At 41.7% G+C, this 14728-nt stretch overlaps 1 protein-coding gene across 2 annotated transcripts in view; it reads right to left on the bottom strand.

The window, feature by feature from the left end:
- The window catches only part of ENTPD3 (ectonucleoside triphosphate diphosphohydrolase 3), a 65098-nt gene that overhangs the window by 24086 nt on the left and 26284 nt on the right, over positions 1–14728 (bottom strand). For both annotated transcript variants that reach the window (XM_077491498.1, XM_077491499.1), the window contains one exon: positions 3046–3179. In XM_077491498.1, the coding sequence (XP_077347624.1) occupies positions 3046–3171 (126 nt within the window). In that variant the 5' untranslated portion in view covers positions 3172–3179. The remainder of the gene's footprint in view (positions 1–3045; positions 3180–14728) is intronic.

The following is a 14728-nucleotide window of genomic DNA, read 5'->3' as shown; positions in this document are numbered from 1 at the left end:
CAGAAACAAAACCTGTGAAGTTTCCTGTTAGCTTTGGTTAACTGTCCCATTCTTACTCCAGCTTTCGTTGTGCCACAGTTTATGCAAGTCTGACCCTTTGTTATGTCTTATATAAATTATAAATAAGAAATTATATGGCAAAAAAGTCAAAAATGCTTATTTAAAATGCTTATGACAAAAGTAGAAGTCGGGGGGGGGGGGGGTGGTGGCTTTTTAAAGGGGTGCATTTGTCACTTAACCAAGTTGTATGCTGTATGCAGGCAGTCTATGTTAAAGGGGTTGTAAACCCTCAAGGTTTTTCACCTTAATGCGTTCTATGCATTAAAGTTAAAAACCTCCATCATTCAGCAGCCTCCCTTTTATTTACCTGAGCCCAGTAATTCCTGCAATGGGAAGTACACCAACTCCGGCCAGTGTTTCATGTCCTGACTGGATAGATTGATAGAAGCGCAGCCATTGGCTCCCACTGCTGTCAATAATATCCAATGATGGGGGCGGGGCTGAGCCCTGCTGTCTGTGTCAATAGACGTAGCAGCAGGACTGTCCCGAAAGAGAGCACTTCTCCGGCGGTGGGCACTCGACAAGAGGAGGAGCTACCGGCGCCGCTGAGGGACCCCAGAAGACGAGAATCAGGGCGACTCTGTGCAAAACCAACTGCACAGAGGAGGTAAGTATGATAGGTTTGCTATTTAAAAACAAAACAAAAAACAAGGGTTTAATAATCCTTTAAGCGATAGAGACACAGCAACTGTAAGAAAACAGCCGCGGGCCCTAATTTGACATGCATGTTGATGCACTTGTATGACCTCAAACACAGACAGTATGCATTTGGGGTCACTCCCCTGCACACCTGTCAAATTAGGACCTGCTGCTTTGTTTTTATAGCTGCTGCATCCCCATAGATTAAGGGCCAATTCACATTGCACCGCAGAGCGGCCAGAGCAAATCTTTGCATTGCTGGCTGTGCTAGGGAGCAGTGTGGTGTGCGATTAATTGTTTTATATGAGCTTTATTCGAAGTGTACAAAAAGTAGACTTCATTAACTGCAATGTATGCCAATGTGCTGCGCTGCCTGACATTGCAGTGCGATTTGGGCTGGTGTGCTGTGATAAAATGCAGCATGTATGCTGCAGTGTGAGTGGAACACATAGGAAACAATTCCCTGCAGCAGCTGGTGGGAAGGAAGAGGAGAGAAGCTGTGCAGGGAGAGAAGGGGGGTCAGGAGAGCACACAGGGGGACCCAGGCAGAAGGGGGAATCCAATGGACAGTTGGGGACAATTGGACAGGGAAAGGGGGCAAATAAAAAAACAAACAAACAATCTCCCTGTATGGATCTCCATGAAGCAGCTGAAAGCCACAAGAGGGAATGGAGGAGAAGTTGGCCTTCAGCTGCTGCGCAGAGAGCTATACAGGAAGAGTGGTTCTTGTAATTACCTCCACTGTACCCATCACCCCCGACTGTCCATTGTATTCCACCTGCCATTGGTATTTTCTGTGCGTTTTTTGGCACAGTTCACCTGTGGAGCAGTGCGGAAAAATGCAACACTGCAGTTTTCTGCACCTCTCTGCACCACAGATGACAGCTGTGGGGAAGTGTGAACAAGGCATTGCTTCCTGTGCGCCCTTGCAGAGTGCTGCTCTCTGCTATAGCATGAGCGGGCCCTAAACCGACACTAAGATATGGGGGCTGATTCACCAAAACTGGAGAATGCAAAATCTGGTGCAGCTGTGCATGGTAGCCTATAAGCTTCTAAATTCAGCTTGCTCAATTAAAGTGTTACTAAACCCAGTAAAATGAAAATGGTTAATCCACCCCCTCCCCCCACCCCGCACAGTGCCCTCAGCTTATAAATCTTATTTTTACATAAAATATTGCCACTATATACCATTTTGGATGATCTGTATAACACAGTCACATGATAAACTGCACAGTTTCTCCAAGGCTGAGAGTTCAGGTAGAAGGAGATTTCCACTACAGCCTGTATACACGCCCACATGTGTGATGTCAATGTCATGTGACCTGGCTAGCACTGAGAACAAGTAAATGTTCTCCCCAGCATAAAAAACACAACTGAGCATGTGCAGGTTCTGCTATCCTGCCTGTGTTAGCTGGCCTTCCCCAGATAGACAGTGCAGGAGGGAAGGATCTGTGCATACAGCATAAAACAGCTTTTTTACACAATGCAAAGGATTAACCCCTTAAGTCCCACCGTGAGTATAACAAGCATCCTATGCTGCATATAGGGGGTTATTTACTAAAGGAAAATCCACTTTGCACCGCAAGTGCACTTGGAAGTGCACTGAAAGTGCACCTGGAAGTAAAGTCGCTGTAGATCCGAGGGGGACATGCAAGGAAAATAAAAAACAAAATTTTAGCTTGCACATGAAAGTGTACTTGGAAGTGCAGTCGCTGCACTTGAATGACCAAAATATATTATGGAATGCAATTCCATTGGTTGATGCAATGGGGGTTATTTACTAAAGGAAAATCCACTTTGCACTGCAAGTGTACTTGGAAGTAAAGTCGCTGTAGATCCGAGGGGGACATACAAAGAAAATAAAAAACAGCATTTTAGCTTGCACGTGATTGGATGACAAAATCAGCAGAGCTTCCCCTCATTTCAGATCTACCCCTTAGATTTACAGTGACTGCACTTCCAACTGCACTTGCAGCGCAAAGTGGATTTGCCTTTCGTAAATAAACCCCATAGACTGATTTTACTATTGTGGGTTTAGTAGCATTTTAAATAAAATAAAATAAACTGGAAGTTGATTGGTTTCTATGCAGACCTACGTCAGATTTTGCACTCTCCAGTTTTAGAGAATTAACTCCATGGTGTCAGCCCGGCTATTTAGATACAATGGTGCTCATATTGCAGGTACCTGTAGTTTGGTCTGAAACATGCCTGCGGTTTACTATATCTTCAAAAAAGCTCTAGTTTTTTTACATTATATCGAACAATCACTTTAATTTCATCTTCATTAACATTTATTGACTCATATGAATAGCAAATAATGTTTCAGGTTAAGTCTGGGTTTTTTACCTTTGGACCAGGAGAAATGGCCTGTTCTTGGTGAATCTGAACATAGGCAATGGCAATAATAACAGATACACTGATTAACAGAAATAGAACAGAAATAACAAGAGATATTTTCCTTTTTAAAGCCATCCCAGCACCTGCAAGGACACAGATAAATATTAATAAACACAACAATAAAATAACAATAAAAATAATAATTGTATGACTAAATAAATTCTGATCGAAACAGTCATCAGATATTAGCTAGTAAACTATGCCTGTAGGCAGGTGCAGATTTTCCTCCATCCAGTAGGTGGCACTTTGGAGTGAAGTTGGTTAGGGGAAATTGTCCCTTTGGTGTCCCAGAGGGAGCAGCTGTCTGATTGGATGCAACCTCTGGTGACCTTCAGTGGCCGCCTTTTCTTATTTATTTAAAATCTCTTTTAAATAAGGGTTCACGTGTCATTTTGGTGTGCTTCTAGTGAGTTAATGATATGGAGAGGACCCCGCTTGTGAGGGACAGTGGCTGTGCCCTTTGCAAAGTGCAGTTGCACTCCGCAAGAGCAGTTGCTTCAGAGCTTAGTAAATGTGTAGAAGCTCTGCTGACTTCTATCATCCAATCATGTTCAAGCAAAAATACAGTTTTTCTTTTTCTTGCATGTGATTGGGTATTCTTTACAAAGTGAAGCTTTACCTGATTTAATAAGCTCTGGAGCAACTGCAAAGTGCACAGCCTATTTGCCTTTAGTAAATCAACTCCTGTGAGCGAGTACTTCTTCCCTAATACAAGACACCCAACTTAAGCCCTGTCCACATGCCCAGCGCATTTATAAAAATAATAACTTAATAAAAAAATAACTTTAATAACTTAATAATTTGTTTGTACAATAAGGACTCTTTACATTGGTGGTCAGGGAAAAGAACACCCTGTTACACAGGGGTTTAGTGAGATTACGCTGTTACATTAGGAGTCTGTAGGAAGAAATTTCCTTTACACAGGGAGTCTATGGGAAGAATGGCCCTTACATTGGTGTCTAGAGGAAAGAATAAAAAAGATAAATGAATTAATGAACACAGGAAGTTTCCCCAGGGTTTTTTTTTAGCAGCAGAGAATTTATATAAAAATGGTTGATGTATAAAAATTATTTATTTAACAGACAATAATAATTTCAAATGAACAATGATAAATCATCCATATAGGTAGTGCGACACAAAAACAAACATGGAACATCACTCATAGCAAAAATCACTCTATGTACAAGCATTGTTTGCCAATAATATTTGTAACATATGTATCCACATGAAAAACCCCAATGCATTTCGACCCTTGCGATTTCTGGTCTCTTCAGGGGGATTTATTTTCTAGGAAAATGTCAAAATATCTAATTAAAGACTTTGGACAATATAAAAAATATATATAGGTATAGCATTTCAAATTGAGCAAAATTATATCTCCATACATATGGAGGTATAGTTACCAATGGGTGGATGACGACATGAGGATGTATCGCATCAACCAACATCTTCCATTTATGGATTATGGAGGCCACTGTGCTCATTGGGGCCTTCAATGCTGCAGAAATGTTTCTGTACCTTTCCCTAGATCTGTGCCTCGATACAAGCTTGTCTCAGAGGTCTACAGACAATTGCTTGGACTTTATGGCTTGGTTTGTGCTCTGACATGCACTGTTAACTGTGGAACCTTATATAAACAGGTATGCGCCCTTCCAAATCATGTCCAATCAACCGAATTTACCACAAGTGGGCTCCAATCAAGTTGTAGAAACATCTCAAAGATGATCAGTGGAAACAGGATGCACCTGAGCTCAATTTTGAGTGTCATGGCAAAGATTATGAATACTATGTATGTTTCATTTTTTATTTTTAATAAATATGCAAAGATTTTAAACAAACTTCTTTCATGTTGTCATAATGGGATAATGTTTGTAGAATTTTGAGGAAAATAATGAATTGAATCCATTTTGGAATAAGGCTGTGTTAGGTGTGACCTCAACAAGTCACCTATTTGTCAGGTTATGTTACCGTTTCCCAATTGTTAGTTAGAGTTCTTATCTAAGCAAAGAGACACGGAGGTATTCAGTATTTCTGCTCAGAAGTCCGTGCTTAACTCTGACTCTCTCTGACTCTGAGCTCTTTATTACTTCTCTTTTATAGACAGAAAAGGGCAAACATCAACAATGTAAAAAAACAACATTTTTGCAAAGAAAAAGCAATTCTCCGGGTGCTATCAGCTGATAAGACAATCTTCTGGGCGTAGACTACTTTTTAGGGCTGATGCGGCCTCTTATGCGTACGTGACTAAAGATGACGAGTCCTTATTTTACTGAGAAGGATAGAGAGATACAAGTATTTAGTAAGACATACTGTCAACCATTTTGTTTAGACATACCTTAATCCTTACATTTCCCCCTTTGACATCACCCCTCCCTCTTGCCCTGGGTCCACCTGAACAAGTTCTAGTCGGCCTATATCCAGAGTACTCTCCCTGACCGCGAGTTGTCAGAGGGGTATACACCCATCCCCCTGGACAGTACCAACATCTAAAATTCAGGAAGAGTGGCTTTTCTGACAGATGGGTGATGTCAAGGATCTAAATCCACCTATCTTCACAAAAGTTCCATCTTTTCCGCATCATTTACCTTGGCTTTCTTGCAAAAGCACATGAGCAGTTTAAAGCATGCATAAAAGAAAAATACGAATAAGAGCACCACTATAATCGTCATTGCTGCCTTCTTAACCCAAGAGAATAACCCTGAGAAACTAAAAGTTCCACCAAACGGATCCCAGTCGCGACCAATATTTCGGGCCTTCTCTTGTAAATTCTTTACTTCCGTACGGTGTTGTGCAATGATGTCATAATAGTCAGGTACCTCAATGCTGGTGTTATGTATCCAAGTACAGCACTCATAGTCCTCAGTAGTTTCACAGAGTCCTGTCAGTGCTGCACTCATACTTTCAATTGCTAATTCATGTAATTCTAATTGTTGTCTGATGGCTCTGGTCTCCAGATTTAACTTAGTAATGTCATCAGAGTTTTTCTCCAAAACATCATTAATAATTCCTGTATAGTTATTTAGTCGTTTCATTAAGTCTATACCCCATCCTGTCCAGGACGGGAACCAAGCCCATGCCATGTCCTTCTTCAGGAATATTTCTCTTTTACTACGATACCTGAGGGGATATCTAGGGTGCATGCTAGCTTCTAATAGGTGATCACCTCGTTCATCACCTACTACTCCCATTACTGGTACTAAACTTGCGAGGTAGCACCATCCCTGAGCTCTTCTAGGTATCCAAGTATAACATTTATCCTCACAACAGATATATATATTATTTCCCAGTGCTACTGATCTATTACCGATATTATTTCTATAACGAGAGGTGTATCCATAGAGGGATAAGTTGGATACTAACCACCTAACATTATTATCCACAATGTTAGTGAGGAAGTCAGATAATGTCTGGTGTGTGCTGGAATTACTGGGATAGAAGCTTCCATTTAATACGACAATGGACAAATTAAACTTGCTGTCTTGGCATTCTCCATTTCCTCCCGTTGTGTTCCCTAAGTTGAAACACCAGGCAGGGGGAAAGGCGAGACCATTTGACTTAAACATTACTGTCTCGCTGGTATTTGTTCTAATTATGTTAATGCTACTGTTAGCAAGATCAGTATAGTTTATAGGAACTGCCATCAGTGGTATACTTGCTGTGCTGGGGTGTAATTTGCTACAAATCCAACATTTCTCATATCCTGACTTCTGGGCATAAGCATATTTAAACTTCAGTAATAACATTTTTTTAGAAAATCCTTCATCCTTGTGTATTTTATTCTGTGAGGTAACCAAACTATTAGCCAGAATTACTGAAACAATAAAAAGATACATGTTGTCATTTGCCAACTGGCTCCTTTTTACAGTGAGAAGCGTGGATCCAGGTAGGTTTCCCTTCCAATTTCACTGAGGTTGCTGTAATCAATAGCACCTGGAAAGGACCTTCAAACCTTGGTTCCAGTGTCTTTCTGGTATGTTTCTTTACATACACATAGTCTCCTGGTTGTAGATCATGAGTACCTGTGACAGAATTAGGGTCTGGAAGAGAAGAATACACACTCTTGTGGATTTTAGTCAGACGTTGTTGCAACTGTATTACATACGTAGTTAAACTATCACATTGTAATTGCATACTTTGAGGAAAATATAAACCTAATCTAGGTGCACTTCCAAACAGTATTTCATATGGGGATAACCCGGTTTTTCCTGTTGGGGTGTACCTAATAGAGAACAAAGCTAAAGCTAGGCACTCAGGCCATGGTTTGTTCAACTCCTGCATGGCCTTTTGTATTTTCAGCTTGATTGTACCATTTACTCTTTCTACTGATCCTGAACTCTGTGGGTGGTAAGGAGTATGAAAACTTTGTTGAACCCCTAACATTGCCATCACATTTTGCATTATTTCTCCCGTGAAATGTGTCCCCCTATCTGATTCTATTGTTTCTGGGAGACCAAACCTAGGTATCAGCTCAGTAATCAGTTTCTTGGCGGTGGCTTTTGCCGTAGCTGATTTCACAGGATAACTTTCGGGCCAGCCTGAAAATAGGCAGATGCACACGAGAACAAATTCAAAGGGGCCGCTCTTAGGCATTTGTATGTAGTCAATCTGCAGTCTCTGAAAGGGATATTGGGCCCGGACCTGATGTTTACGTGGGGTTTTCACTCTCTGTCCTGGGTTATTAATCAGACAGATTTGGCATGCAGCACAGTAGTTCCTTGCAGTACTACTGAATCCAGGGGCTAGCCATCCTTGGCTTACAATCCTATACATAGAATTGGAGCTGACATGAGTGGGTAAGTGGACAGCCGCTGCCATTGCGGGGTATAGAGAAGCGGGTAGACATATTTTGTCTCCTTCTCTCCATACATTGTCAAGGCCTGGTGCAGCTCCCTCCTTAACCCAACGGTCCTTCTCAATAGCCCCTGCTTGTTCCTGTAGTTCGATTAGCTGCTGCCATGTGGTTTCGGGCATACTCACCTGTACCGTGGCTAAGGTCTCAGGGCTTACTTCCCCTAGAGCTGCCTTCTTTGCAGTTAAATCTGTAAATGCGTTTCCTTTTGCCTCAGTTGTTTTTGCGCTCGTGTGTGCCGCTATCTTCATGATGGCTACTCTTTTAACCTTTTGAAGATTGTTCAGGACTCTTTTGATTCCTTCACCATGTTTAACAGGTGTGCCTGCTGCTGTAAGGTAACCTCTAGCTTTCCATATGTGGCCATAATCATGTGCCACACCGTAGGCGTATGCGGAATCAGTGTAAATGTTCCCTTCTTGTCCCTCCAAGTGTTCTAGGGCTTTCTCTAGAGCGGTTAGTTCCGCTTCTTGTGCCGACATGTGTGCTGGTAGTGACTTTGCCTCAATTACCTGTGTGTCCGTTACCACAGCATAACCTGTGTGATATTTACCTTTGTCATCGGCAAATCTACTACCATCTATGTACAGTGTGTGTTCTGCATTTGCAATGGGTATGTCTGTGACATGTGCGAACCCCGTGGTTTCTTGTTCCATAAGTTGAAAACAATCGTGTTCATCAGATGTTATGTCCTGAAACGAAAGTGTGTCAGAATCCTGAGTATCTTGTGCTGTGTCTACACCATTATCATCATTACTCCCCCCTGTCAAATCTGTCTGTAATGGTAAAAGCTGTGCTAAGTTAAAAGAAGTGCATCGCTGAAAGGTAACATTGGGGGGTAGGAGCAAGGTGCATTGTAGACGCAGCTGCCTTGCCATTGATATGTGTTTTGGCTGGACCTGTGACAAGATGGCGTGTATGTCATGTGTGGTATGTACCACTACAGGATTGTCTAAGACAATTTCTGAGGATTTGTCAATGATAATTGACACTGCTGCAACTGCTCGTACACAGGACGGTGATCCTCTAGAGACAGGATCGAGAGCCGCCGAGAAGTATGCTACCGGCCTTTGTTTGATGTGTTGTTGTGTCAACACCCCTGTTGCGTGTCCCGTGATTTCAGCAATGTACAAATGAAATGTTTTGGTATAATCAGGGATCCCGATCGCAGGTGCCGAAATTAGTAACCTTTTTAAGGTGCTAAAAGATTCATGACCTGCTTCTGTGAGTACATAGGGTACTATTTTCAAGCAATCATATAATGGCTGCATCAGAGAACTGGCATGTGGTATCCATTGTCTACAATATGACACCATTCCCAGAAACATACGAAGTTGCTTAAAGTTGCGTGGGACATTCATCTGTCTTATGGCCTGGACTCGGTCTTCAGTGAGGTGTCGAGTACCCTGGGATATACAGTGGCCCAAAAAGACAACCTTTTTCTGACATACCTGTAACTTAGTTCTATTCACCTTGCACCCTTTTTCAGCCAGGAATTGTAACAATGATAGAGTGGCTTTTAAACAAGTATCGTTATCCGGACAACATAACAATAGGTCATCTACATATTGCAACAATACACAAGTGTCAGGTGGTTGCCATTCCCCCTATTTTTACTTTTTAAGGTTTAGTCAGTGGGGCATCGGACAAAAGACCGTCATAACCACTTATGGGTATGGTGTCACGGGATGTCATGTGTGGAGGGACTACTGAATCAGATAATAAGCTGCGTGATGCTCCTGTGTCAACTAAACAAGGAATATGTTTACCTTCCACCTTCATCAACATGTGGAGCATTTTGTTCTCTGATTCAGCTAGGACTGGGGCAAGTCATGCGGTCGGATCGTCCCTATCATTGGTACGCCTCTGTCTGTAGTCCCTCGTGTCTCTGTCCGTGTTTCCTTCCTGTTCGTCTTTTATCCTTTTCCTACAGTCTCTTTTTATATGTCCCACCTTGTTGCAGTAATAACAGGTAAGAGGTTTACGGGAGGAATTCCCTCCTTCATTGACCCGGGCAACAGTGTTAACTCCCGGTGTCCTTCTGGGTTTAGTTTCTGCTAAATCAGCCTCTATGCCTTGTGCTTTCTGCAACAATGTTCCTCTGTCCCGTATGGCTCTCCATTCGGGAGTACATGCCTTCAGTTTGTCACCTATTTGGGGTACTAGTCCTTCCATAAACTGTCGATTGAAAGCCCTAATGGTGACGGGTAAGGCTAAATCTAGACCTTCGTCAGCCATCATGCTTTCCATGTTGAGGTAAAATTCTGTAACAGTCTGACCTGGGGCCTGTTTTATGGGCGCTGTCGAACCCCTTTCCTGCTGTTTCCCTTGGCAAAATTCTCGTAACTGAGCAATAAACAGGGGTCTAGAGTCTATATGACGAGGATGTATTCCTGGTGGATCTGCCGCTGGATCCCCTTGTGGTCTATGTGGAGCAATTTCATTCATAAATTGATTAAACATCGTTAGTGTCATTTTATGTCTACATATATCTTCCCCATCTTGCCAAGTTGCTTCATGTGTGTCTAGTAATTGTGTCACGAATCTACAGAATGCGGCAGGTTTTGCTACGGGATCAGGAGCATTCTGTATTAATGCCATAAGAGTGTCAGCCGACCAAGGTGTCCATGTCCTCAGAACGACTTGTCGGGTCACTGTAGGTGGCTGTCCTGCTTGACCCGCATTTGGATTATTTACTTGTATTACCCTGGTCCGACTGTGGACTGGAGCTACGGGCTCTGGTCTTTGAGCGCCGCAATGCACACATTCCTGTGCCCAGTCTGGGTTCTGGATACCGCATACTCGGCATACCCATCCTCTTCCTCTTAAGGAAGGATAAAGTTTTGGTCTTTCATTACCTGGTGTGGTGGTGTTATAAGGAGGTGGAGTATCTCCCGTATTTACCCTATCGCCGGGAGCAGAAGGAAGACTTTTGTGTCGGACCTTCATATCCCATCCACCCTTTTCCTGACAATACTCCCATCCCTCCTCTTCAGCCCTGTTGGAAACCTTAATTAAACATTGTATTTGTGATACCCATCTGTTCTGCAGGACCTCCCCCTGTCTGTCTCTCTTTATATTCTCCCAACCTTCTACACTTAGCCCATTTTCTCCATCCATTCCAAATTTCTTGAGAACCCTATTTGTGCCCTGTGCCTTATCCTTCCCATACAACATTGTAATTATGTCTTTAACAGCATAACATTTCTGAGATTCCTCCTGGGGTTTACCATGTGTCTGGCCCATTTTGACAGTCTTGCCTAGGTGGCGTTTGGATCACTTACTAAGTGTCTCGTTGCCTTCTCCTCCTAGGGTGCCAAAATACTAAAAACCTCTCCTAGATGAGATTTCTGAAATCGAATTACTTTATATGCTAGCCAACTGACAAATATTATGACCAGACTGACGGCTACAACATATACAAGCATTCCCTTTTGGTGGCCAAACACATATGACTAGGTCTCCGGGACTTTGTGGAGACCTTTATTCCCTTCCCATTACCATGGAATCTCTCAGCATTCGTTTCTTATTCCTGCTTTATCGAGGCAGTCAGGACTTATACTTTCAACCCGTTTTTAGGCTCATGAATCAAAAAGCGTATATCAAACTTAAGTGTCGGACCCCCAAAGTACTCTTACGAGTTAAGGGCGCATTCCGTTACCCATTGGGATGATATATGTTTCAATTCACACCATACAAACAGGGCTTATCTCAGTCACAACAGACAGATGACAAGTAGACAGACAAGAAACAACGGTAACATAAGCCAAAATATTAAGTTCAAGACCCGCTTACTACAGAGGTTGGTGTTTACCTGAAGAACAATTCAGACAGATCAGGTGGGCACAAATCTAAGAAGCACAGAGTTTATAAGAAAATAAAGCTTTTCTTACCTGCGCAGGATTTGTCTGTGGTTCTTGATGTGCCCGACCATTTCGTTCCGTCCTTATGTTCGTTCGCCTCTTGTAGTTTCTTTCTGCGGGTCCCTGTTCGCGGCGCCAGAAATGTTAGGTGTGACCTCAACAAGTCACCTATTTGTCAGGTTATGTTACCGTTTCCCAATTGTTAGTTAGAGTTCTTATCTAAGCAAAGAGACACGGAGGTATTCAGTATTTCTGCTCAGAAGTCCGTGCTTAACTCTGACTCTCTCTGACTCTGAGCTCTTTATTACTTCTCTTTTATAGACAGAAAAGGGCAAACATCAGCAATGTAAAAAAACAACATTTTTGCAAAGAAAAAGCAATTCTCTGGGTGTTATCAGCTGATAAGACAATCTTCTGGGCGTAGACTACTTTTTAGGGCTGATGCGGCCTCTTATGCGTACGTGACTAAAGATGACGAGTCCTTATTTTACTGAGAAGGATAGAGAGATACAAGTATTTAGTAAGACATACTGTCAACCATTTTGTTTAGACATACCTTAATCCTTACAGCTGTAACATAACAAAATGTGGAAAACGTGAAGTGCTGTGAATATTTTCCGGATTCACTGTACCTCACCCATGGGCTTTTCACTCATTATGGACTGATTATTTTTGTTATTATTGTGCTGTATCTTTGTTTATATGCACTTAGTCACATTTTCAACTATTATACACTTGGTTGTGCTTTAATGCAACATATGCTGCCTTTTTAGCTGGTGTTTTTTATACAGAAGCTTTGATCACTGCTTAATTCTTTTATATTATTCATATGTTATAGACTGTGCTGGTAAAAGTTTTTTTATATACGGTATATAAATTGAAACACTGCAGTTAATACTTAATTTAGCCTATGTACCTATGAACTTTACTTTTCATATTCAAGGGTTTGATCAGTCACTCCTGTGATCCAGCTACCTTACAGTTGCCCAATACAGCTTGCTGATTTGACAATATATTAGCAGCACTGCATTGATTTGAGTTATCGCTCTCCTTTTGTCTGTAAGTTACCAGTCATAGGATTGGATCACTTTTTTAATGCAGCAAAGCTTTATTGGCTTATGCCCTGTACACACGGTCGGACTTTCCGACTGAAAATGTGCGAGTGGATTGTGTTGTCGGAAAATCCGATCATGTGTGGGCTCCATCAGACTTTTTCCATCTGCATTTCTGACACATAAAGTTTGAGATCTGGATCTAAAATTTTCCGACAACAAAATCCGATTGTTTAAATTCTGAACGTGTGTAGACAATTCCGACGCACAAAGTGCCACGCATGCTCAGAATAGATTACGAGACAAAAGCTATTCGCTCCTGGCCTCTTTATAGTTCCGACGTACGTGTTTTACATCACCTCGTTCTGAACGATCGGATTTTCTGACAACTTTGTGCGACCGTGTGTATGTAAGACAAGTTTTGGTCAAAACCCCGCCAGAAAAAATCTGACGGATTTTGTCATCGGAATGTCCATCTGCGTGTACAGGGCATTAGAGTGTCTTGCCAGTCTGTGTAGGACATTAAAGAAAGCTATAATAAAGATAAATTCAAATACTTATAGAAGCTATATTAACCTCCCTGGCGGTACGATTATTTCGGATTTTAGGTGCTAAAAGCGGTACCATTATTTTGCATGAAAATTTGGCGTTTTATATTGTAGTCCTGCAATTCTTAGGAATAACTCTCTTAAATCTGTCCAAACCAGAGTCTAGCAGACATCCCGGGTATGATAAAGTTTGAAAAATTAAATCATAAATTATAATATAATAAATAATTATAAATAATTGTACCAAATAATAATATAACAATAATAAAAATTATTCAATAATGTAATCAAATCAAAAACACTGAAATTTGCTCAGTTGCAGAATTGTCACTGTCATTACTTTTCAGTATTTGATGACGGATCTCCCCACAAATCGCTATCGCTCAATTCTGCGAGTGATTCTAATTTATTATCGCTGTTTTCTAGCTGGTCTAAAATCATTTTTGATGTAAAATGACAGTTTTGGTTGCTATGGGCAATCTCCAGTTTCCAGGCATAAAGAACAGTTTTTATTATATAAAACTGCATGCAGGACACTGGGCAGACCACTAGGGACAACGGGGATGTGAAATATTTACATACAGCAATGTAATCTGTAAGATTACATTATACTGTATGTTTACTGTTTGTTTCACTTTTTGAATTTGGCGCCGATCTCCGTGCCCGTGCGTCGCAACGCTCGCAGGGCACGGAGATCGGCGATGTAATGCATCGAGCGAGACACGGCTCGCTCGTACAGCGGGGAGACAACGCTGGATCCGAGGGAGAAGGTAAGTAATCCTCCTCCTGGATCCAGCGATGCAGTCCCGAGTCTGACTCGGGGATACCGCTCTTGGTATATAAAATCCACCCCGAGTCAGACTCGGGAATACCGTCAGGGGGGTTAAAGGATATAGTAAGTGGATATAAAACCAGATTAAATAATAATTTATATCTGTCAAAAAAGGGTTAAATCGTGCGCTTATCCTACTCTTCTGGTGAAGGGAAGTGCAACTATTGAAATAGAGAAATCAAGCACATAAATAAATATAAAATATGCGTGTAATAGGGATTGCGCTAACTATCACCACAATTATTTAGTGTCAGATATCTCTTCCACAGTGTTTTATACAAAAACACATAAAGTGCCGTGTCTCAATTAAACTCCTCACTTTACTCTCATCCCCCTATATAAAGTGCAATTGATATAGACAATGTGGATGGAAAATACAAGCAAAAATTACACCCCAAAACACATTCTGCTACTCCTCCTGAGTATTGCGATACCACATGTGTGAGACTTTTACACAGCCTGGCCATATACAGAGGTCCAACATGGAA

The sequence above is a fragment of the Lithobates pipiens genome, unplaced genomic scaffold (assembly GCF_037356315.1).
Source record: "Lithobates pipiens isolate NorthernLeopardFrog02 unplaced genomic scaffold, aLitPip1_a1.2 Scaffold_19, whole genome shotgun sequence".
NCBI classification, from domain to species: Eukaryota; Metazoa; Chordata; class Amphibia; order Anura; family Ranidae; genus Lithobates; species Lithobates pipiens.
The sequence above is the reverse complement of the archived record's forward strand: the minus strand, read 5'-3'. Positions and strand labels throughout refer to the sequence as shown.